This window comes from Callorhinchus milii, unplaced genomic scaffold (assembly GCF_018977255.1).
Source record: "Callorhinchus milii isolate IMCB2004 unplaced genomic scaffold, IMCB_Cmil_1.0 Scaffold3, whole genome shotgun sequence".
Taxonomy (NCBI): domain Eukaryota; kingdom Metazoa; phylum Chordata; class Chondrichthyes; order Chimaeriformes; family Callorhinchidae; genus Callorhinchus; species Callorhinchus milii.
In genome coordinates, this window is record NW_024704744.1 from 76,666,230 (window position 1) to 76,692,286 (window position 26,057).

Sequence of the window (26,057 nt, forward strand, 5' to 3'; positions counted from 1 at the left end):
TTTACACCAACCTGACTCTCCCGACACCCTCCCCCCCCCCCCCATCCACCCCCCCCAAAAAAAAAGCCGTTGGGGTGGATGGAGTTGTGCTGAAGGACTCGGCGTAAGAAGCTGAGGGTTGGATATTCATCGCAGGGGACATTCGTTTCTCCCACAAAAAATACAGTCAATTCACTTTCCCGTATATTCTGTGGAGTGCTTTGAGACATCTCAATGACGTGATAAGGCTCAATATCAAATGCAATGATTATTATTCATTTACGTATATGTATGGATTTTCATACCCTTTTTGTCTGTAGGTCTTGTATTTTTTTATTGCACTGTTCCTGTTCACAGCTAAGGTATCTGCATGAATGACACAGATTATTCATGCTGAGGGGCAGTCTGCCTTTTAAACGGGGGGAGGAGAAGTGATTTAAGATTCTGTCGTGGTCTGTGTGTCGTGCCCTCCCCCCACCCCCCACGACTGATTCCATTGTGATTTGCATTTTGCTAAAGATCAGCTGAGTATAAACCAGGGGGACCCACTGGAGTAGAGGTGACGATGGCTCACTGTTTGACCTGCTTTCGTTTTGTGTGTGTTCAAATGTGTCAATTGACCTATCATGTTAGGAAGCGTAAGTGAAGCTAGCATTTTAATATACCTTGCAGGTTTGACTATATGTTCGTTATTAAAAGCATATGCTTTACGTGGTGCCGACAGTGATGTGCTTTTGTACTTTCAAAAATATTTCTCTCCCAGGCATATTCCCTGATTCCCTGTTTGGGAGTGGTCCTGATCTGAGCTGAAGGTGTAGAATTTTACAGCACAGAAGTGGGCCATTCAGTCCATTGTGCCTCTGCTGGCTTCACTGCAAGATGAGCAAATCCGTACATGAGTGTAGGATGCCAACTATAGGTTGCTTGGTGTACCGTGGGACTTCTATTTTTAAAAAAAAGGGGTGAAAGAGGGATTTTTCCAGTCCTGCTCAAATGCTCCTGGTTTGAATGAACGGAAGTAGAGTTGACAGAAGTCTGCTGTGTCCTGACTTCTCAGGCTTAAAAACGAGTATTTTCAGAGAGATTTGCTGGCTTTCATGTCAAATGCCCAGATCGAGAGAGAGAGAGGTTTTTAAAACGTAACAGTATTATTGGAGGCAACAAGTATCTAATCTAATAGTACCCTATTATATTGTAACAAAGTATATTTTTATATATTGTAAATTTATTATATAATAAATTATAATATATTATAAATGTATTCTAATATAATAAATTTAAGAATAAAGTATAATAATCCCTCCAAAGAAAATTATTGGTCACCCAATCCATGACTGTCTGTGGGACACTGCTGTGTGCAATTGGCTGCCTTACTCTACACAATTCTGTTTACCTAGCAGCAAGTAGGAACCCAGTTGTTAGTCGATTGGCGAGTTGCTAACCAGGGGGGTAATAATCCCTCTCTTCCCCCTTCCCCCCAATAATAATTTGGTCACTGAATCTATGACTTTGTTTGACGTTGCTGTGCGGAATTGGCTACCAGGCTTCGCCCCCAAAATATAGTCAATCCACTTTATAGTATATTCTGCGAAGAAGCGCTTTGAGACGTTTCAATGATGTGATAAGGCGCTATTTTCAAATGCAAGGATTATTATTGTCTAAACCTAACTGAATTCAGTTTGAATGAGTATGTCCTTGCATTGTCAAGTGTTTCACGGGGAACTGCTGACCAGTATCATGACTGTCTTTATAGGCATAAATACAGATATTTTGAACATAGCAAGGTCCCACATCATCCATGAAGTGATGACCAGCTTATCTGGAAGGTTATTGGCCAGAAATTTGGGAGAATCTCTTTTTTCCAATATTTTCTCAGAAACTTTAATGTCTACCTGAACAGGCAGGCAGGACATCGGTTTAATGTCTTATCTGAAACATGGTGCCGCTGATAATGTAGCACTCTGCCAGCACTGTACTCCAGTGTTGGTCTGGACTGCGAGCTGAATAAAAATGCAGATACAAATAGAATTGAGAGATTTAAATGCTGCCTGAGCTCAGGTCCACATTGGGAATCTTGATTTTGCAGTCCACCCTGATGCAATACTGTGGTGAAAATACTATCACAAAACCCAGATTCCACCTACCAGTTAAAGATCCCATAACACAAAGGACAAGGGAGTTTCTCCTGGTGTCCAAGAGATTATTCTTCCAGATAAATTGGTCGTTCACGTCATAGACTTGTACTGTGGACTATTGCTGCATTTGACTGCACTACAGTCGCTATACTTGAGTGTCTTTGAGATGTAATAAAATTGCAGGTTAATTAGCCTGCTTGAATGTTCAATGCTAGCACCAGTTGGGCGTCACCCCATTTCTTCCGCTTCTCTTCCACCATCCTGGGACTGATGTTTTTAAAAGTGAGCAGCACATAGCTGCATCTAACTAACCACGCTCTGAGATGCTGAACTTGTGCCATTGCTGTCAGGCGGCATCTCATGGCAAATGCTGGAAATGCAATCTGTTTGCACAGCAATTGCAAATCTGAACAACCTCTTCCCCTCCTGCCCCCAACCCCACCCTCCATGTTGACATGTGTGTGAGATGGCATTGTCTAAATGGGGTGGGAAGTGTCTGGTCTATATTGTTGGTGTTTCTAAAGGTACAGTACATGGTGTGGGGAAACAGCCAGCACAGACCAGCCGCACCTCTCCACCATGAACTGAACCTTGACACACTGTTATAGACCAGCCCTATCTTTATCGCACGCCGTACTTTTCGAAATGTACTTGTGCACACACCGGCCCTGTTCTATATTGTCTATTCCTAATGATCAGTGTATGGAGAACTGGTCTGTGCTCGCTGTGTTTCTAATGGTATGGTATGTGGTAGAGATGTGGCAGGGCTGGTCTGTGTAGTTTATGCCTCCAAAGGTATCGTATGTGGGGTGGGGGGCTCTTGTAAGCTGATTGTTTCTAATGGTTTGGTATTGGGGTGGGTGTGCGGGGGGTGGGGGGAGTGGGAGAAACTGATCTGTGATAGCCGTATTTCCAGTGGTAAAATGTGTGACCATTGAGTTTAGAAGTTTGAGAGGTGATCTAATTGATGCTTTTAAAATAGTAAAGGGATTTGATAGGGTAGCTACAGAGAAACTATTTTCTCTGGTGGGGAATCCAGAACAAGGGGACTAATCTTAAAATTAGAGCTCGGCCATTCAGGAGTAAAATCAGGAGGCAGTTTTTCATCCAAAGGGTAGTGGAAATCTGGAACTGTCTGCCCCCAAAAGGCTGGATCCATTCACGTTTTCAAGACTGAGGTGGATAGATGCTTGTTAAGTAAGGGTATTAAAGTATATGGGGCAAGGGCAGGAATTCAAGTTGAGCTACAGATCAGCCATGATCTGATCTTATAGAATGGAGGAACAGGGGCTCGAGGGGCTACTCCTGTTCCTTGGTTCCTATGTATCAGGGAGGGAGGGCTGGTTTGCTGACGTTGTTGCTAATTGTACTGTATCTGACTGGCTGTGTCTAATGGTACAGCATAGGGATGAGGGGCGGTTGGCTGAATTCATGAGGAAATGCTTTGAAATAATTGTCCCAGTTGCAGTCTATGGGGAGTTGAGAATCACACACACACACACTCTCACACACACACACACTCACACACACTCACACACACACACACACACACACACAAGAGATTATTCTTGAATTGTGAAATTCTCTCCAGTACTGACAGAGTATGGCCCTGTTAATGGGTTTTGCACACTAACTGGTCCCTGTAGCTGTTTATTGAATGGCCCACTGTAATTGTGTTATTGAGTGAATGTCATACTGACACAGCCTCTAACTGTTACTGAGTGTCATATACTGACACCGCCTGTAATTATTACTGAGTGTCACACTCTGACTCAGTCTGTAACTGTGTTGCTGACAAATTGACACATTAACTAATTCTGTAACTGTGTTACAGAGTGTTACAACTGACCGATTTCCTGTAAATGTAACTGAGAGTGTTTCGCACAAACTCATCTTGCCATCAGCCTGGCTCAGTTAGTTAGAAGTCTTGCCTCTGTTTTAGAAGACCTATGTCCGGGACTTTGAACTCATAGTCTTGGCTGACAGTCCAGGGCAGTGCTGGGGGGAAACTGCATTATTGTGGATGCATCCTTCAGATGAGGCATTAAACAGGGATCCATCTGCCTGTTGAGGTGGAAAGTAAAGATTCCTTTAAGTGCATTCTACAAGTACACAGTCACTACGCTTTACAGTATATTCTGTGAACTGCTTTGAGGTGTTCTCCTGCCATTAAAGGTGCTGTATGAAATACAAGGGTTATTTTACTGTCAAACACTTGATTCTCCCTGTAACTGTACTGTCAAACACTGACTCACCCTGGTAACTGTTAGTTTCCCTAGGACGGTGTGTCACATCCTGTATATTGGGGAATCACAGTGTCAGGTGATCCTTGTGATTGAATTGCTGCCAAATGCTATAACTGTATATGTGAGAATTCATGGGGGTCATGGGGGAGCACAATGGCAGATATCCTTGGGCACCTCCAACAATAGAGTAAACCAGTCGCTCTCCTTGGTTTCTGTTCTTCTCCCCCTTAAAACCGCTGTCAACGCTCCCCTCCTCAAAAAAACACCCTTGACCCTTCTGACCTTACAAATTACCGTCCCATTTCCAACCTGCCACAACGCATTGTTGCTAACACCTCCCTCTGGTTTTCAGCCTACCCAAAGCACAGTGATGGTGCTTGTCAAGGTTACAAAAAACCACCTCTCTCTCTGTGACCAGTGCTCTCTCAGCCTCCTCGTCCACCTGGACCTCTTCATTGCCTTCAATACAGTCAACCATGACATCCTCATCTACCGCCTTTCCTCCCTCATTCACCTTAGTGGGACTACACTAGCCTAGTTCGAGTCCTACCTAACAAACTTCTTTCACTTTGTCTCTTCAAACGGTTATCTTCCAGGTCACCTGTGGTGTCCCCACGGCTCCATCCTTGGCCCCCTCCTCTTCCTTGTCTATATGCTCCCTCTTGGCGATGTCATCCGAAAACATGGGGCATGCGGATGACACACAACTCTACTTCTCCTCCAGCTGCGACTCCAGGTCCAATGATGTTCTGACCACTTGTTTGGCAGACATCAGGGGCTGGATGAGCGCAAGCTTAATAAAACTAAATTTTGACGAGGCTGAAGCCATAATCCTTGGTTCCTGTTAACGTCTTCTGTCCTGCGACTCTGACCTCCTCAACCTCCCCAAACCGGTGCACAACCTAGGTGTCAGGTTCACTCCACAGCTGTCCTTTGTTCCCCCACATCCAGTCCTTGACCAGGACAGCCTTTCTCCACCTCCGCCACATTGCCTGCCTCTGATCATACCGTACTCCAGCAGCCGAAACACTTGTCCATGCGTTCGTCACCTTCCGACTCAACTTTAAAATGCCCTCCTCACCAGTTTCCCCAGCTCCACCATGCACAAGATCCAGCTAATCCCAAGCTCCGTCACCAGCAGAATCACCCACACTAAACTCTGTATCCCCATCACAGCAGTTCTAGCCACGATCCACTGGCTCCCTATTATCAAACAGATTGACTTCAAGATCCTCTTACTCGTTTTCAAATCCCTTCATGCCCTGGCATCTCCCTAACTCTCCAACCTTCTTACCCCACAACCCGCTGCCTCGGTTTGATTGTCTCCAGCCTCCCACTTGTCCCTCTTGCCCTCCATTCCACCTCGAAACTCCAGAGCACTTCCTCTGTCCCTTCCTTCCACATCTTCAGGTCGCGCCTGAAGACCTTCTGCTTCAACCGTGCCTATGGTCACCTCCCCCTCCCAATGTCATGTTCTGCCACTATCTGGAACGCTACCCTGCATGAGGGGCATTATATGTTGTCGTTGAGTCCTGCACTAGAGTGACAGCCTGGACTGTGAGATTAAAGTCTCCAACATGGCCCATAGATGAGTGCAACTAACTGAGCGAGGCAGATATCGCTGCAGTATAGAAATATGATTGGAGACTTTGTCGAAATAATATGACTTCCCTAGTTTTGTTTCAAGCCTCGAGACTTTTTCCACACAAAGGGTAATGGGAATGTGGAACTCTCTGTCCCAAAAGGCTGTGGATGTTGGATGAATTCAAAATTGACTGAGGTGGATAGACTTTTATTAGGTAAGGGTATCAAGGGATTATGGAGCAAAGACGGATAAATGGAGTTGAGGTACAGATCAGTCATGATCTAATAGAATAGCAGAGCAGGCTCACGGGGCTGAATGGCCTAATCCTGTACCTATTTTTCTATGAGATGTTTCCTCCTTTCCCAAAAGGGTAGTGTTTCAGTAGGTAATTGTTCACTGGGAGAAGGTGAGATTACTTGCTGGTAGATGTAACCTTATGTCTGACTTCCCCCTTCCCCAGTGTTACTGGAGTGAGGCTGCTGCCCCTCCCCACCCACTCCTCCCCACCCCAGCATTGACTTTTAGCTACTGTGCTCAATGCTCCCCATCGTTTCTGAAGCGCATTGAGACACTCTGCCAACACGTCCGCATTGCACCTCAGATACAGAAGTGAAGTTAATCCGCAATGTTTAGCAGTGTAACAGGGGTTGTCATTTTACCCGAGCAGTACAGAGTGAGAGATCCCATCCTGCCATGCCAGGCACTTTGAGATGCTCCCCCCTACATGGAAGGTGCTGTATAAATCAAAATTATACTTTATTGTGATATACATGATTCAGGTAAGTAGAGAGCAAGAAGCACACAGATGCGCACACAATATGATGATCCTTGCATTTGATAACCATGAAACATCTATCATAAATAATAATCTTCGTATTTGATATACCGACTTTATCAGGTCATTGAGACTCTCAAAGCGCCTCACGGAATATATTGTAAAGTGGATTGACTGTGTATTTTGTGGGCGAAACTTGGCAGCCAATTGCGTACAGCAGTCCTACAAACAGTTATGGATTGAGTGACCCAATTTTTTTTCTTTTTTTGGAGGAATTATTACCTGAAAAGTGATCCACAATTGACTAACAGCTGGGTTCCTACTTGCTGTTAGGTAAACCGAAGCGTGCGGAATAAGGAAACTTGCCTAAGGTTTCACCCTGCCCGGTAATCGAAACTGGTCCCTCTCACATGTGACGCAAGCACTCTAACCATTACGCTGTGGGACTTCAACATCTCAAACTGTGTCAGATTTTTCTGTGAGGTGTATTTATAGACAATGAGGAAGGTGGGTGGAGGTATTTGAAGTTGAAATGTTTTTTTTTCTCTCTCTGCGACCACAGGTGGTGCAGCAGCCAGCCACCAACAAGCGTCCCAGCAACAGCGCCCCCCCACCCACCCAGCTCAACAAGATCAAGTACTCGGGAGGGCCGCAAATCGTCAAGAAAGAGCGACGCCAGAGCTCGTCGCGCTTCAACCTGGCTAAGAACCGAGAACTGCAGAAACTGCCAGCACTGAAAGGTGAGTCAAAGCTTGATCCAGGAGCCCACTGTCCCTATCAGTCCCCTGGCATCTCCCTACCTCTCTAACCTGCTTAATCCACAACCCACAAAACATTGTCTCCACTCGAATGACTCCCGTCTTCTTCTTGTCCCTCATGCTCTCCGTTTCACCATCAGTGTCCGCTACACCTTGAAACTCTGGCACTGCGTCTTGCTCTGCCATTATCAAGTGCTTTGGGAAGCTAACCTGCGTGAGGGGTGCTATATAAATACTTCCATTGAGAGACTTCTATTTAAAAAAAGTATAGGTGGTACAATTGGTGCTTTACATACTGTTCTCTTCCACATCCCCGGCTCCAATTTGCTCTCCTGAAGATACTAATTTGTTCTGTATTGCTGTTCCACAGATTCTTAGCACAGCATTGAGAGCGAGTGTGATAGGTTGATGGGTTCAAATCCCAGATTTGGGGGAGAGGCTTCACTGAGAGACAGTGGAGCTTCGGTGGTAATTAGAGCAGGTTGCACGGGACAAGTGGCCCCCTCCTCTTCCTGTGGTGTTGTGAGACTTGCTGCTGTAACAAATAACTTGCTGCCTGTCTGACAGAATGGGCACAGGAGGCCAGGGAGCTCACAGTGCCTGTGGTCATTTGCAGAGAGTTTCCCTCAGACAAACTGGTAGCCATTCACATCCACTGGCATCCACACGGGAAGTTTCTGTTATTTTCCGTGTGAATGATCTACCAACAGCTTCACTTCGGGAGCCGCTTCTGCTATTCATGCTGCAGCTGTCTTAAGATCGGTCAACATTCATGATTTTAAACCAAATCACAAGCTCCGATTCCAGTTGCTTTCTTTTCCTCTTTTTTTCCGCTCAAACCCCCCATTCCCCATAATATTCCTCTCCAAGATTCCCATTTTGCCCACAAAATACAGTCACTCACCTTTACTGTATATCCCGAAGCATTTTGAGATGTCTCAATGACCTGATAAGGCTCAAAATCAAATGCAAGGTTTATTATTATTAAGATATCTCCATCCCTTTAATCATGATTTATAGACTTGACAATGGTACATGCAGAGACTTGAGAAACATCCTTCTCTTCTAGTTGCGCCATGCAATCTTTAACGTCCAACTGAACCCGGACTGGGGGGTGGTGGAAGAGGAGGTGCAATATCAGTTTAACATCTCATTTTTGTTCAACCGGTGTGTAATAATTGGAGGTTACAATCATTTTGTATTGAGAGCTACCCAGTGCCTGAACTAGTGACCAAGGTACTCACTTAGCCGCTGAATACTTACCAATATGGAGTCCTGTAGCATAATGGATAGAGCGCTCGCCTTGCAAGGGAGAGGAACTGTGTCCTAGGCGGGGCAAAGCCTCAGCAAGTTTACTTACTCCACACGCCTCTATTTACCTAGCAGTAAGTAGGAACCTGGTTGTTACTAATAATACTCTCTTAGCTGTTCAGACTCATTCCTCTGGCTGGGCTAAAGCAAGAGCTTGCACCTAGACTCCCAGCTAGAGGAGGCTAAATATTATGTGCATATTTCTCATCTGTAAATTACAATTGATGGACATTTCTAACTGAATGCAAAGGCGACATAGGTGAGGGCAAGGGGAGGAAGACAGTTGCTGCTTCTGATCTCTAGGTGGTGAGTGGATGATGGGTGAGAAGCGGACTGACCGGGTTTGGCTGTGATTTACCTCTTTCGCTCGTGCGGAGTCCCTCGTCCATACCTTCATCACCTTCCAGCTCCTTCATGCTGAAGCTTTAGCCCATACAGAGCTCTGCAGCCCATGTCCTCTCCCACATCAGCCTCCCCGAGCCCATTGCTCGTTCAACTCTGCTGTGTTCTCCGCCATCCCCCCGCAGATCAAATTCAAGATTCTTGTACTCGTGTTTCAGGCTCCGCCACTGTTAAGCACTCTGAAATGCTACCCTGTGTGAAGAGCGCTGTATAAATGCAACTTCTTGTTGCAAATTCCTCGCTCCTCTAATCTTTGCGACTCTTCTGCTTAGCAAACACCGGCCTGCTTGACAATCCTGCCTTCGCAGTGAGCGAGTGTTCAGCCGCTCTACACCTGCTCTCGGCCACTTCATTCCAGACAAAGCTTTAAAGCCTTTGTCCTTGACTGTGCTTTCAGCCATTTTTCTCTTCTCCCTCCCCAGCTGATTGGGTTTCCCAGTCAGTTATATGAAGCATTTCAGACATTCTCCCAACATGAAAGGTTCTACATAGATGTAAATTGAAGCTGTTTCTTTCCCAAGCCTTGGTTCTTGCTAACCTGCGCCTAATACTTTCTGGCATTGGGTAACCAGGGAGAGAGTGAGCATTCCAACAGTCTATCTGGAATTTCCACATGTAGGTGGGATCCATGGAATTCTCAGTTTGGTTTGGATACTCTTTAAGCACGGTGATGGTTCCCACGTGTCAGACATCCGGCTGACCCAACAAAAATTTCTTCCCCTCCCTCCACTCTCGTTGTGAGTCAGGCAGTTGAGGGAAGTGCTGCAGCATTGTCAGTGCTTTCATGGCAGGAGGGAAACGGAATTGGCTAATTCTGTCTCTCTGCTGAACCGTGGCCTCTGGATAAGTAATGGCTTTCGGATGAGACGTTAAATTGATATGTCACCTCCCTCCAGACCAAGCTCAGGTTGGAAATTAAAGATCCCATGGCACTACTTTCTCCCAGTGTCCTGGCCCCAAATTTACCATATAAGATTTTGAGCTCATAATCTAGGCTGACACTCCAGTACAATGATAGGTGAGTGCTGCATTGGATGTTCTGTCCTTTAGATCAGACGTTAAACAGAGATCCTGTCTGCCAATTCAGATGGATGTTAAAGCCACAATAACAGAATAAAGCCACAATTGCATTTGTATAGCACTATTCACAGAAAATGGTGCCTTGGAGTGCTGCATAACAGTGGAGTTGGATTATAATTATCAAAATACAATCATTACATTTTAGAAGAACTTGCTTGATATAGCGCCCTTCACGCAGGGTCTCAGAGTGCTACAAAAACTCCTGTGAAAAACAAAAGATTACTTTTAAATAGCGCCTAAGGGGTGGATGGGGTGATGAAATATTCTGAGGCCGTTGGTGTTCAGGAGTGACATATCTGTAATTATGTCTGTGTGTTGCTCTATGTGGGAGAGAGAGGGGGAGTCAGAATATAGGAACAGGAGTAAGCTACTTAGGCCCTCGAGCCTGTCCTGCCATTCTGTTAGATCATGGCTGATCTGTACCTCAACTCCATTTACCCACCTTTGCTCCATATCCCTTGATACCCTCACCTAACAAAAATCTGTCCACCTCAGTCTTGAAAATTTTAATTGATCCAGCAAGGGTTGTGGAGCTGTGTCGCTTGTCTCTAACTGGGAGTGAGGCCCCAGCCTGATTATTTTTCTCTCTGACCCTCAGTCCTGAGAAGCCAGTGTGCGTAGCGCTCTCTGTGAATCACCTGTAATTGAGTGAGAAAACTGTAATGGTTGTTCGGATTGTGTTTGTGTGGAAGAGGAAATAGAAACAACACACCATCGGTTCTGGGTTGACTTATGGACGATTTAAAACAAGTCAGCCTGTAAATAGGCCAAGAAAAGTGGGGCTGGTCCGGCTCAATGATAGCGAGAGGCTTTCTGGACTAATCCTGCTGATTGGATTAGAACTGTAATTATTGGATAAAGCGGCCCTGTGTAGACAGTCGGTCTCTCTCCGATGCAACACGTGTTCTGTGCTGGATCAGAGGCATTCAGCTGCAGCAAGAGATGATGTCATGCAAAGCCTGACAGGCTGCCTGGTGTTGGGGGGGGGGGGGGGCGGTGGGGGGGAGGCTATAGGCAAGAGCTGCATTGCAGAGCTACTGCTCACTGATGAGGTGACCTTTCTAAACCTTTCAGGTGCACGGCCTTCTCTGCAGCATCCCTCCCCAGCGATTTACACAAGGCGGGGAGGGAATCTGAAATGTTCTGTGACAATAATTTAATATAATCTGGCATTTCTTCTTCTTCCTGCTGGGTATCGATTCTGCTGGTCTTTGTCTTTCACTTCTCTCTCTCCCCCCCCCCCCCCCCCCCCCCATGGCTATTAGTCGTGCCTGAGTCTTGACAATGGGTGTCGATGGGGAATCTTATTATGTTAACCCTTGATACACAGCGCTAGTGTGGTCACAGTGCCTGGTGAGATAGATTAATAGCAGGGGACAATTCTAATAACAATTCCTGCAGTTGATAAGCCTATAGTGTCAAACAGGATAATCACAGTAAAATTTGCGTGTCTTATCTTTATAAATCATTTCAATGTCTAAATCGTACATTCACCCAAGTCTTATTCAGTTTCTTATCAAAACCACTTAAATGTCTTTGCTCTACTCGTATTAATCACCTCCTAACTCTGGATACTTTTAGGAATGGGAGCCTTTTTTAGCAACCTGTTACCCCACCTAAAGATGCTTTGGCCTGTGTGAACCTAGAGATTGAGGGAGAGGGGAATTTATTCGGTTTCTGACTTTGTCTTATTTCTCTTTTTTGAACTGATTTGGAACTCAAGTCCAACAGTGTAGACTTGATCCCACAGCATTCCTACCCAGAGCCAAAATGGCACCTGTAGTCCCAGAGCTGGTTGCTGTCAAGTCCCTATCCAAGCTTTAAGATTACTCTGGTTATTTTTGGAGTAACAGAATCTTGTTAGGGTTGTTTTGAGTGAAAACTGCCTATACGTGGCGCCTTAGAACTGGGAGGATAGCTTCACCTGTGGGTGGAGCAAATGAGGACCTGGTGATAGTGTTTCCTCCATCCGATCTTGACTGCTGGACAGATACTCCGGCTAGTAGGTGCAAACATGCAGGCTTGGGTGAAGACAGGATCAGGGCTTGGCTGTGAACCTCCTTCTCCATCCATCCATCCATCCATCCATCCCTCCCTCTCTCACTGTGGACTACCCTACTGACCCTCTTCATCATAACTCACATGGGGTGCGTGGTGGGATGGGGGAGAGAGGCCACCTCAGTACACAATGAAAAAAAGAAGCATTGGAAAGAGAAAATTAGTAAGAAAATAATTTCTAGCTGAGACTAGGTACACAGCTTAGTGTTGGTGACACAACACTGATAGCTCATAAACTTCTTATTCTGTAATATGTGCAGGGTGTCCACAAAGTCCTGGTATCCCTGCCTTTTTTTCTCTTTACAGTGCGCTGACCAATAACTGAAACCTGTGGAAGAATGATGATAATTGTATTTAGAAGTACTTAATTGTATTCAGTACAAGTGTTTAACTCTATTTAGATGTCCAGAGGATCGGTGTGAGTGAGTGCCATCATTTTCATGGAAGATAATGATCGGTCGTCATTTCTGGTGCCACATCTTCTTCTGTAACATGGATGGAGTAACAAGGCCAAATGCATCTCTGACAGCTTGTTTCAGTTTTCATCCCGGTTTTGTAATGGACTGGGGGTGCTTACAGGACGTTGTGAACACCCTGCACATCTTGTACATCTTTTCCCCCCCTGGAATTTCCTGGTGCTGCCAACCCTTCCCTCCCTCCTGCAGCCTGGTTCCAACCGTTCTCCTCTGGCACTGCCCGCTCGGTTAACTGACCATGGGACACTGAGTTGAGTGTGTTTCTGTCCTGTAGATGCCCTGACTCACGAGCGCGAGGACCTCTTTGTCCAGAAGCTGCGGCAATGCTGCGTCCTCTTCGACTTTGTTTCCGACCCTCTGAGCGACCTGAAGTACAAGGAGGTGAAGCGGGCGGGGCTGAACGAGATGGTGGAGTACATCACACACAACCGGGACGTAGTGACCGAGGCCATTTACCCCGAGGGAGTTAATATGGTAAGTATTTAAATTCATCCTGGAGGCAAAACAACAATCCAAAGATGCTGTTTTCCACCGTCCCATCACCTCCTCTATGAACTCCGTCAAACTCCCTCTATCCTCATGTCAAACGCCAAGTGCAAAGAGGTCCTGTACTTTGTCTCAAAAATTGAAAACATCTGCTTGGCTGCATTGTTCTTCTCCCCCCATGTTCCTTTCCACCCCACCAAGACCATCCACACCACCTTCTCCCTCCGCCAGGGCTCCTGCCACTACCCCCTCCTTACACTCCTTTGCCCCCATTTCTCCCTCCTCCCTATCAACCACAATCACCCAATGAAGTTCACTGTCTGCTACCTTGACCCTCCCCACCCAGCTGCTGGTCACTCAACTCTCCCTTCTCTCCCCCCTGCTGGGCGACATGGTCAACCAGTCTCTCTCTTCAGGCTCTGTTCCACTCCCTCTGAAAGCCGCTGTATTCACACCCCTCCTCAAAAAACCCACCCTCGGTCCCTCTAATCTCGCACACTACCGCGCCATCTCCAACCTACCCTTCCTTGCCAAAGTCCTGGAACGCATTGTTGCAGATCAACTTCGGTCACACCTCTCCCTCCTCGAGCCTCTGGAGTCTGGTTTTCTCCCTGCCCACAGCAGAGAGACCGCGCTTGTCAAAGCCACAAATGATATTCTCTATTTGTGACGAGGACTCCCTCCACCTCCTCGTCCTCCAGGATCTCTGCTGCGTTCGACGCAGTCGACCAAGCCATCCTCCTCCATCGGCTCTCCTCCCGCATCTACCTTTAGTGGGACCGCACTCACATGGTTCGAGTCCTACTTAACCAACTGCCTCCATTTCATCTCAGCAAATGGTTTCCCCTGCTGCTCCCGCCAGGTCACCTGCAGGGTCGCCCAGGGCTCCATCCTTGGCCCTATTCTTTTCCTTATTTATATGCTTCCTCTGGGCGATGTCATCCGCAGACATGGGTGTAAATTTCCACATGTATGCGGATGACACAAAAATCTACCATGCTTCCTTCAGTACCAACTCCAGGTCTGCCAATGTTCTATCAGCTTGTCTGGCAGACATCAAGGCCTGGATGTGTATAAACTTCCTGCAGCTGAATATGGACAAGACGGAAGCCACACTCCTTGGCTCCTGTCAACATTTTCACTCCTGCGGATCTAAACTCGTCAACCTCCCTGGGCTCTCCCTCAGACTCACCGCACCAGTGCGCAACCTAGGTGTCAATCCCCAACTGTCCTTCCTCCCTCACATCCGGTCCCTGACCAGGACTGCTTTCACCTCTGCACAGTGCTTGCCTCCGAACATATCTTATCCCAAATGCAGCCAAAATCCTTGTGCATGCGTTTGTCACCTCCTGCTTGGATTATTCCAATGCACTTCTTGCTGGTCTTCCCAGCTCCACCATTCACAAGATCCAGCTCATTCAAAACTCTGCTGCTCACATACTGACCTGAACCAAACTTCGTATCCACATCTCACCAGTTCAGGTTAGGGTCTACTGGCTCCCCAACAGCGAACTGATTGACTTCAAGATCCTCACTCTCATGTTCAAATCCATTCACTCCCTGGCACATCCCCACCTCTCCGACGTCCTCACTCCCCACTCCACCACCCAGCGTTCGACTAGCACCAGCCTCTTGCTCGTCCCTCGCACCTTCCACCCCACCATTGGAGGTCATGCTTTCAGCCAAAAGTCTGCAACACTCCCCACAATCCCTCCCCTTGCCCCCTCTCTCCCCTCTTTCAAATCCCGCCTGAAAACTTTCCTGTTCGACTGTTCTTATGGCCACCTCCCACCTCTCTCCACCCCACCCCCCCCCAATCCTCCCCCAACTCAAATTCAGAATCTGTCACTGTTAAGTGCTCTGAGACACTACCCTGTGTGGAGGGCACTATATATGTACAAGTTGTTGTTGTTGAAGTGCATGTGGGAGGGCAACCAGACTCTTTCTACAGTGAGTCTGAGGGAGTGGAGGGTGGGGGAGAGAGCAAGTGTCTTGAGTGGGCGGGAAAGGGAGACTGTGGAGATGAGAGAGAGCAGCTTAGTGGTTAATGCACTTGCCTCGCATGCGAGAGGACCTGTTCAATTCCCAGGAAGAGTGAAACCTTAGGCCAGTTTCCTTACTCCACATACCTGTTTCCTGCAGTAAGTAGGAACCCAGTTGTTAGTCGGTTGGCAGATTGCTTTCCGGGGATAATACATTAAAAATAAATAATTATTTGGTCACTCAATTGACGACTGGTTGTGGGACACTACTGTCATCAATTGGTTGCCATGTTTCGTCCACAATATATATATATATATATATAGTCAATTCACTTTACAGTATACAGTATTCTGTGAAACGCTTTGAAACATCTCAATGATGTGATAAAGCGCTAAATCAAATGCAAGGATTATTATTCTACCTATCCTATCAGGCCAATTGTCACAATCTGGCCACTGACTTTGAGTCCAACACCCTATGTTGACAGTTCAGTGTAGTATACAGTGTACTGACAACAGGCGCTGACAGCATCAGTATCCAAGGCTGCACTCTCCACCTCTCAAAGTCAGTCAGGAACCTCGGGGTTCTGTTCGACCCTGAGCTGTCCTTTCTCCCTCATATCCGCGCCACAACTGGCACCGCCTTCCATCACCTCCGGAATGTCTGCAGGAATGCAGGAATGCACTACCTCACCCCTCACGCTGCTGAAACTCTGGTCCACGCCTTTATCACCTCAAAGCTGGACTATGGGAACTCTTTCCTCGCCGGCCTTCCCGCCACCTCCCTCCACAAGCTGCAGGTCATTCAGAACTCTGCAGCTCGTGTACTGTCCCGCACCAGACACCGCGACCACATCACTCCCACCCTCGCTCGCCTCCACTGGCTCCCCATCCCCCAGAGGATCGAATTCAAGATCCTCATCCTCACCTACAAGGCCATTCACGGCCTTGCTCCCTCCTACCTCTCCGACCTACTATCCCCCTACCTACCTGCCGGTACCCTCCGTTCCTCTGGCTCCGGTCTGCTCCACATCCCCCACCCCAACCGCCCTACCATCGGTGGCCGGGCCTTCAGCCTCTCAGCCCCGAGGCTCTGGAACTCTATCCCCCAGTGCCTTCGCCGCCTCCTCCCTTTCCTCCTTCAAGGCCGGTCTCAAGACCTTTCTCTTTGACCGAGCCTTCAGCTCCCCTCTTGACTCTCTACCCGCTCCACGCTCCCTCCCTTCCCTCCCCTCACCCTGACCATTTCCCCCCTGCTCGGGTCCTGACCCAACTGTACAGCGCCTTGGGACGTCCTCCCGACGTGAAAGGCGCTCAATAAATGGAATCTTGTTGTTGTTGTTGTTGTTGTATCGTCCTGTGGGTCAGGGAATAAACAAGTCCTATTTGCCTGTCACAATGTATCAGACTGATATTAAAGATCCTGTGACTATTTGGAAGAAGACTGAGTAGTTTCTCCCAGTGGCCTGGCCAATATTCCTCACTTTTTTTAAAAAAAGTTTATTTGAACATCTCCTCACTGTGTGGAGATTGCTGCTGCTGCATTTGCTGATGCACTTCAAAGAACATTGTTGTGTGAAGCACTTTTAGACGTAATGAGTTCTTAGGTAATGTATTGTTCAAGGGTCATGCAGAGCAACATTTCTGATGGATCATGTGAATGTATGTGAACAGTTGAGGCTTTCTGTCTCTGAAGCTGGCCTACTGTGTGGAGCAGTTCCTGGAGAAGAGAGACGGCAGGCTTGCTCAGGTGGCAGAACACGAGGGAAGGTTGGATGGGACGGGGATTGACTGTGCATTGTGAACAGTTGGAGTGGTTTAGTACTTGAGGCGTGGAGAGTTGCGGTGGGTTAGTAACTCTGTGATGCGTTCAGTTTTCAGTGAATCTGTTCCGGACGCTGCCACCTTCATCCAATCCAACTGGAGCCGAGTTTGACCCGGAGGAGGATGAGCCAACGCTGGAGGCCGCATGGCCCCATCTCCAGGTAATCTCCAAGCTCGACTTGCCCACCTCGTTCACCTCCAAAATATGTATATAATGATGAGAATCGTCTCATTTGATATAGCGCCTTATCATGTCGTTGAGACACCTCAAAGTGCTTCACAAAATATACTGTAAAATGGATTGACTGTACTTTGTGGCTGAAACACAGCAGCCAATTGCGCGCAGCAGAGTCCCACAAACAGTTGTGGATTGATTGGCTAAATCAATAATTTTTTAAGGGATTATTAATATTGCAGATTAAATTATGCGAACCAATCTTGAGACATCCTCCTGACATGTCTAGTTTTGATTGAGGTGTTTAGGAAATCAACAGAAATAAACAGATTTCTACCCCTTGTGTAGAGGACACAATATTAAAATTAATTACATGCAACTGAGACAGCCGCCTTGTCTCTCACACAGAGAGTGTTGAGTTGGAAAGTGTGGTGGGAGCTTTACTCAGTATTTAATCTGTTGTGGACGACAGGATGCTAAATGGGACAATGAAAGGGAGCTTTCCTCTGAAATCCATGCTGTACTTGACCTGTTAGTGCCGGTGAGATAAGTATGTCTCAAAGCTAGCTAAGCCACAGGAAGGTGCTACTCAGTGGAACAGGGATGGGGAGAATATTTGACTTGTGCGCTCTAGAATATCTCTGTTCATTAAAGTATTGTAATGATAGATCCATATTAATTCCCATCTTTTCTTATAGCTTGTTTATGAATTTTTCCTGCGATTCCTTGAATCTACTGATTTTCAACCAAATATAGCCAAGAAATACATTGACCAGAAATTCGTCATGTCGGTGAGTCTGAGGGGTGCAGGATACAGTGTGACCAGGTGGGGGAGGTGACTGGGCTTGTGAAAAAAAGTGTGTTTGGGTGGATAGCAAAGCGCTCTGGGACGCTAGCCTGTGTGAGGAGCATAATATAAATGCAGGTTGTTCTTGTCGGTTGTGTAGAGCATGAATGTTGGGAGTGGGTTATTGTGAAGAGTGTGTATCGGGAGGGTTGAAGAGTTGTGTTTACTTTCACTGCTCTTCACAAGAAATCACTCAAAGATGTTGCAGAAATAAGTTATGACACGATTCACATCACTACCAGCATGATTGCCAAACAACTGTGTAAGGTAAACAAATTCGGATAAATTGCTGAGAGGTGACTGGAGATAGGCAAATGTTACACCTATTTTTCAAAAAAGGAGCAAAAGTGACCCAGGAAAGTACAGGCCAGTATGTTTGACATCCATTGTGGGTAAAGTTATGGAGATTCTTATTAAAAATAGGATCATGGAGCACCTGGGCAGCAATAAAATCATGAAAGTTAGCCAATATGGGTTTATGAAGGGGGGGTCCTACCAAACTAATTTCCTGGTTTTCTTTGACTGTGTGGCAAAGGAGCTTGATAAGGATGTTGTATATCTGGACAAGTGTTGTAAACGTGCAACCATGGAAGGAGTTGTCTTTATGTGTGAGTGGACTTAATCAAAAACAGTAAGGGCAAAAGTCGAAGACCGTTAGCTGTGATCTATGGCATTCGCAGAACACAAGTTGGATGCGTTCTCAAAAGGTAGGCTGAATACATGACAGCTTTTTTAAATGTGACAATGCCTTTATTCTAATGAGATTGTAAAGTATGACTGTTGAATGTTCATCGCCCTTGCCCATTGCCAATGCCCTTAACATTATATCAGTGACCTGAATCACCCGACCTGTTTGAGTAATCAGGTCACCTCACTAAGTAAGTCACTTTTGCCCGGTCACTTGAGTGACCGGATTAGTGAGGTTCTACTGTAGTGACCGAGCAGTAAATGTATGGAACAGGCTCCCTAGGGAGATGGTGGAAGCAGAAAGTATTTCTTCTTTCAAAAGCAAATTAGATAGATTTCTTTTAGGAAATAACATCTTGGAATACAGTATCCACTGGCAGGTGGGTTCGCAACCTGAGGACACCTATTTAAAATAGTTGTTAAAAGAAATAGAGGGAAGGTAAGGAGACATTTTTTCACACAGCGAGTTGTTCGGATCTGGAATACATTGCCTGAAAGGGTGGTGAAAGTTGATTCGATAACTTTTAAGAGAGAAGTAGATAATTCTTTGGGGAAGACAAGTTTGCAGGGCTGTGGGGAGAGAATGGGGGAGTGCGATTGATTTGAATAGCTCTTTTAGAAGAGCTGGCACAGACACGATGGGCCCAAATGGTCTCCTTCTGTGCTATATGATTCTATGATAGTTTGGGACATGACATGTGCATGCGACTGCCAGGATTGTGGAAGGCAAACTGGATGGATCTTGGTCTATTTTCATCTGGCATTTCTTTTGTTCTTAAGTGACGGAAAGCACGGAATTAGCAACCCTGCATGTAACCTTAAATTATGCTTGGATAGTGAGCGCTGCCCCTACCACTACAGAACTATGTGGGTCAGAGTGATATCGCTATAGTGGAGAAGTTGAAAGATGTCTCATGTGTACTTCTAGCTGCTGGAGTTGTTTGACAGTGAAGATCCCAGGGAGCGAGACTTTCTCAAGACCATCCTCCATAGAATCTATGGCAAGTTCCTCGGCTTGCGAGCCTACATCCGGAGACAAATCAATAATATATTTTACAGGTAAGTTCCTTTCAGTTTGGATCAGGGAAGCCTGAGTGAACACACAATGTCCAATGAGGTTTCTCTTATTACCTCTAGTTACCACTGAAGAAACTTTTCTTCTCTGGAATATCATATTGAGGAGGAAACTCCACATCAGAGCGTTGAGCTCACACTCCAGGTTGACAATACAGCGAAGTATGGGAGGAAGTAACACTGCATCGTTGGAGAAAGCTACTCTTGAAAGCATTTTAGGGATATTCAATGGAATTATTTCTGTATAGTCTAAGCTGACCCTCTAATGCAGTCCTGGGAGTGTGTTGGATTGTCAGAGATGCCATCCTTCGGATGAGATTTTAAACTCAGGTCCCGTCTGCCTATTCAGGTGGACGTTAAAGATCCCACAGCACCATTTGAGAAGGGAATTTCTCTCTCCCAGTGTCCTGGACAAAAATTCCCCAAATAAAATAAAATTGATCACTTAATCCATGGCTGTTTGTGGGACACTGCAATTGGCTACCGCGTTTTGCCTACGAAATACACAATCAATCCACTTTACAATATATTTTGTGAAGCGCTTTGAGACATCTCAATGACGTGATAAGACGCTATATCAAATGCAAGAATTATTATTAATGGGTGCTGTATCAAATGCAAGAATTTTTATATCAAATATTTTAACGGTGTGGATCAGGTGGACCTTTATCATGAGGACCAATATCCTGAAGAACATCACTGAAAATGTTTAGAACTGGCATGTTCAATGGGGTCAACTTCCACATGTATGTGAATGACATCCAACTATACATCTCTGCCTCCACCCTTGATTCCAGGACCACTGCTGTCCTGACAGAATATCTGTCAGACATCAAGTCATGGATGAGAGCTAACTTTCTTCAGTTGAATGTCAACCTCCCCCTGTCCAATGGTACTGTTCCCACCCATTAAAAACCACCGTCATCACCCCTATCCTTAAAAAGCCCTCCCCGGACCCCTCTCTACTCCCAAATTACCGTCCCATCTCCAACCTCCCTTTCCTCTCCAAGGACCTGGAACAAATTGTTCCTAGCTTTGCTCCTTCCTCTCCCGCCACTCCCTTCACGAACCCTTCCAATCAGGTTTCCGTGCTGCCCACAGCACAGAAACAGCCCTGGTCAAAAGTGACAAATAACATTCTGTCCATCTGTGATCAGTACTCCCTCTGCCTCCTCGTCCTCCTTGACCTCTCTGCTGCCTTCGACAACATCGACCACTCTATCCTCATCCACCCCTCTCTCACCTCAACCTTCACAGCTCTGTTCTTGACTGGTTCAGATCGTACCTCTCACATCGCCTCCACTTCATCTCCACAAGGGGTTTCTCCTCTAGCCCCTGCACCGTCTTGTGGCGTTCCTCAGGACTCTGTCCTTGGTCACCTTCTCTTCAATATCTATGTGCTCCCTCTTGGTGACATCATCCACAGGCACGGGATCAACTTCCACATGTATGTGGATGACATCCAACTATACATCTCTGCCTCCACCCTTGACTCCAGGACCACTACTATCCTGACAGAATATCTGTCAGACATCAAGTCGTGGATGAGAGCTAACTTTCTTCAGTTGAATGTCAACAAGACCGAGACTCTCCTGATTGGCTCCCATCAGCGCCTCCACACCTCAGGCACTGACAGCATCACCATTCAAGGATGCACACTCCACTTTGCTAAGCCGGTCCGGAACCTTGGAATCTTGTTTGACCCTCAACTATCCTTTCTACCCCACATCTGCTCTATTATCCGCTCTGCCTTCCCCCACCTCCGCAACATCGCCCGGCACCGCCACTGTCTCACACCGCAGGCCACCAAAACCCTCATACGTCGAGGCTTGACTATGCAAACTCATTGCTTGTTGGTCTCCCCAACTCCTCCCTCCATAGGCTGCAGATCATCCAGAACTCTGCAGCCCACATCCTCTCCCGCACTGGGCTCCGTGACCCTATCACCCCCATCCTCACCCAACTCCACTAGCTCCCATCACACAGAGGATGCAGCTCAAGATCCTGGTCCTCGCCTTCAAAGCCCTCCATGGTCTTGCTCTGCAACTTCCTAACCCCCTACCATCCTACTCGCTCACTCCTTCCGCCTCGCTCGCCCAACTCTTGGCGTGTGGGCCTTCTGCCACTCTTCCCCTACCCTCTGGAACTCCATCCCGCAGTCCCTCCATCTCACCCCCTCCCTTGCCACCGTCAAGACCCACCTCTTCGACCGTGCTTTCGATCTCCCTGCTTCCCCACCCTGCACTCCAGCTGGGATCCGAAACTCTCTGTCCAGCGCCTTGGGACGTCCTCTCGACATGAAAGGCGCTACACAAATGTAATTTTGTTGGCGTCAATGATGTTGTTGTTCATCCCTCAACACCATTCATTTCCTAGAGATTGGGGGTAAGGAGCCAATCTGTCTTTTATTAGTCTCAGGGCCCTGTTCCAGCAATGTGTAAGACTTGCTGACATCAAGTCTTATATACCTACAACAAACATTAACAACAAATTGCATTTATAGAGCGCCCTTCACGTAGGATAACCAAGGAGCATGGCTTCCATCTTGTCCATGTTAAGTTTCAACAACACCAATTACATTTGTATAGTGCCTTTCATGTCAGGAGGACATCCCAGTGTAGGAGGCTGGCCAAAGACACGGTTGAAGAGAAGGGTCTTGAGACGGACCTTGAAGGAGCCAAGGGTGTGAGGAGGGCAAAGGGAATAGAGTTCCAAGTAGTGGGGGGTAGAGAGGCTGAAGGCCCGAACGATGATGGTGGAGCGGGCCAGGCCGGAGATGTGGAGCAGGCCACAGTCTGCTGAGCGAAGAAAGCACACAAGTTGATATGGGGTTAGCAGGTTGCTGAGGTAGGAAGGAGCAACGTCGTGGAGGGCCTTGAAAGCGAGAATGAGGATTTTGAACTCTTCCTCTGGGATAGGGAGCCGGGTGAAGGTGGGGATGATAGGGTCATGGAGCCTGTTCTGGGAGGAAAGGGAGGTTGGAGGGATCATGGGTGGAGGAGGGGGCTGATGATGGGAGATTTTCAAAGGGAGGAGAGGCACAATTTGCCAGAATGACTGCAAAACAATGACCTGTTTTAAGAAACATTTCAGTCTAAAAAATATATATTTTTAAAAACTGCCCACCTGGATCAGTCGTGCAGAACGTTCTGATGTACAAACCCTCTGTGTTTTCAGCCAAATGAGGGGATCTTGGACCTAATCCCATTATAAGGGAAAGTTTTTATTCTGTATGTTGACTGTTGGGAATGCCTCTCCAACTCGATCTACAGAGTGTCCACAAATTCCTGTTACCCCCTGACACAAAACAGATATGAGACTGGAGAAGTTGAAACACACTGTCAGAGATGTCACACCGAACTTGGTGATGGATCAGTATCTGCCATGCCAATGATGGCGCTTAATGTGGTAATGGAAATCTGGAACTCTATCCCCCAAAAGGTTGTGGACGCTGGATCAATTCAAATTTAAGACTGAGGTGGATAGATGTTTGTTAGGTCAGGGTATCAAGGAATATGGAGCAAAGGCGGGTAAATGGTCTTATAGAATGGTGAATAGGCTCGAGAGGCTGAATGGCCTTAATGTTCCCTTAACCCCACGTCTTTCAACCATCTTTCCCCGTCCAGTTCTGTCAATGTAACTTTGTTCTATGAACATTTTGCGGATCCTACGCGCACGCACACATGCCTGGACCTGTCTCTCTGTCATGTTCCTTGGGACGTCCTCTCGACATGAAAGGCGCTTTACAAGTGTAATTTTGTTGTTGTTAATTGTTGTGTGTCTGTGTGTTTCTCTCTTCCCCCTGTTTTTATTCAGGTTTATATATGAAACTGAGCATCACAACGGGATTGCAGAACTCCTGGAAATACTGGGCAGGTTAGTGATCGCTTTATTTAACTGCCACAGAGGGGAGAGTCCGAGATGATTAGTGCTGGAACTTACACTGGGGCAGTTCATTGGGAAGGCTGGGATATGGGAAGGAATGGGGCAATGCGAGGCAAACAAAGGGGCAGTGGTGTAGGCTGGGGATTGCTGAGGTCAGGAAGAGCGAGTTCCCACAGGGATTCTGTTAGGCTGTTGAAGATTTAAACAACTTCCCATTTGGATTGCTGTTGGGTGGAGAAAGAGTAGATGGGGTGAGCCTGAGCTGTGAGTGATGGTGATGGGAACAGCATTGGTCGCTATGTCAATACTGGAATTGGCTGTTTACAAATCAGTTTAAGTGAAGATAAATTGGAAGATCTCTGGACTGCTTATTTCACAAGCTGCACTTTGCAGCCTCTGATCTGTATATTAGGATATGACAATTTCTGTGGGACACAGCTCAGTGGGTTTAGGGCACAGCATGAGGGGCTCTGATATAGCAAATAAGGAGAAACTGTTTCCATTGCAGGTGGGTCGCTAACCAGAGATTTAAAACGGATTTAAATCTAATTGGCAAAAAAAAACAGCGGGGAGATGAGGAGAAATTGTTTACCCAGCAAGTTGTTACGTTCTGGAATGCACTGCCTGAAAGGGTGGTGGAAGCAGATTCGATAATAGCTTTCGAAAGAGAAATGGATATGTACTTGAAAAAGAAACATTTTCAGGGTTTTGGTTAGAAGTGGGGGAGGAGGACTAGTTGGTAGCTCTTTCAAAGAGCCGGCAAAGGCACGATGGGCCAAATAGCCTCCTTCTGTGCTATAAGATTCTATGAGTAGTTGGTGTGGGACACAGGTCAGTGGATTTGGGATCTCACTTCTCTGCCTCTTTTCCTCATTCAGTATAATCAACGGGTTTGCTTTACCTCTGAAAGAAGAGCATAAAATGTTCCTGATCAGAGTGTTACTGCCTCTGCACAAAGTCAAGAGCCTCAGTGTCTACCACCCACAGGTACTAAGCACCTCGGGGGCGGGTGGAGGGGTCGGGTATGGTGAACCAGTAACTTTATGGATCACGGGATTGATTACAGACAGCAAAGATATGTGTAATGATCGTTTGAGGGTCTTCCCTCGCCTTGTTAGAGTCGAGCTGAGCTGGTGCATCCTCTTCTGTGATGATCAGGGCCATGTTCCATCAAGTCACCTGAACCCCTCAATCAGATCACTGTCATGTTAGCGTAGTGGTTAGAACACTCGCTTCGCAAGCAAGAGGACCTGCGTTTGATTCCCAGCAGGGTGAAACGTTGGGCAAGCTTCCTTACTCCACACTCCTGGTTACCTAGCAGTAAGTAGGAACCCGGTTGTCAGTTGATCAGCTGATCGCTCTCCAGGAGTAATAATCCCTCTAATAAAACAAATAAATAAAATAATAATTTGGTCACTCAATCTACTGTTTGTGGGACATTGCTGTGCACAATTGGCTGCCACGTTTCGACCACAAAATTCACTTTAATATATATTCTGTGAAGCGCTTTAAGGCATCAGAAAGCGCTGTATCAAATGCAAGTATTATTACATATATTGTACCTTTCCTCCCAGGTCAATTGTCACAATCTGGCCTCTAACTTTGAATCCCTATGTTGACAATTCAGCATAGTATACAATGTTCCATCCTGCGGGTCAGGCAATAAACAGAAGTCCTACTTGCCTGTCCCAATGGTTGAGACTGACATTAAAGATCCTGTGACTAGTTGGAAGAAGACAGAGGAGTTTTTCCCGGTGTCCTAGCAAATATTCCTTGCTCGCCACTTTCACTTTAGTAATTTGGTCATTTCTTTGCTGTGTAGGGATAGTTGCTGCCACATGTACTGATATAGGTCACTAAACTTCAAAGTACCTCGTTGTGTAAATTACTTCGAGATGTTAAGACTTAATGAGTTGCTATGTAACTTATTGTTCAAGATCTGGTGTGAAAATGTCCCAGTGTTTGCAGGGTCGTGGGGGCAGTATATCTGATGGATGACATGAATGAATGTATAAATTATTGAGGCTCACTGTGTCTCTTCTGTCTTCAAAGCTGGCCTACTGTGTGGTGCAGTTCCTGGAGAAGGACAGCAGCCTCACAGAGCCGGTAAGTGCAGGAGCATAACCTGGCCTCGTGGCTTCCCCTCATTTTCTCTTGTGTTTTTCTTGTTTTATAAAGAATTATTCATCTTTAGTCCACTCCTCCTCCACTGTCAATGGTGAGCATCATAGGTAAGTTTTAGAGGATTTGAGATCCTTTTATTCTGGAAAGATAAGAAAAGTTAGAAGATAT

The 26,057-nt window shown here is 46.5% G+C and overlaps 1 protein-coding gene across 1 annotated transcript in view; it reads left to right on the forward strand.

The window, feature by feature from the left end:
* Window positions 1-26,057, forward strand: part of ppp2r5d (protein phosphatase 2, regulatory subunit B', delta) — a 34,498-nt gene that overhangs the window by 695 nt on the left and 7,746 nt on the right. Inside the window, exons 3-10 of the mRNA XM_007898232.2 lie at window positions 7,283-7,460; window positions 13,080-13,279; window positions 17,148-17,258; window positions 17,971-18,063; window positions 19,735-19,865; window positions 23,697-23,756; window positions 24,644-24,752; window positions 25,818-25,871. Of these exons, the coding sequence (XP_007896423.1) occupies window positions 7,283-7,460; window positions 13,080-13,279; window positions 17,148-17,258; window positions 17,971-18,063; window positions 19,735-19,865; window positions 23,697-23,756; window positions 24,644-24,752; window positions 25,818-25,871 (936 nt within the window). The remainder of the gene's footprint in view (window positions 1-7,282; window positions 7,461-13,079; window positions 13,280-17,147; window positions 17,259-17,970; window positions 18,064-19,734; window positions 19,866-23,696; window positions 23,757-24,643; window positions 24,753-25,817; window positions 25,872-26,057) is intronic.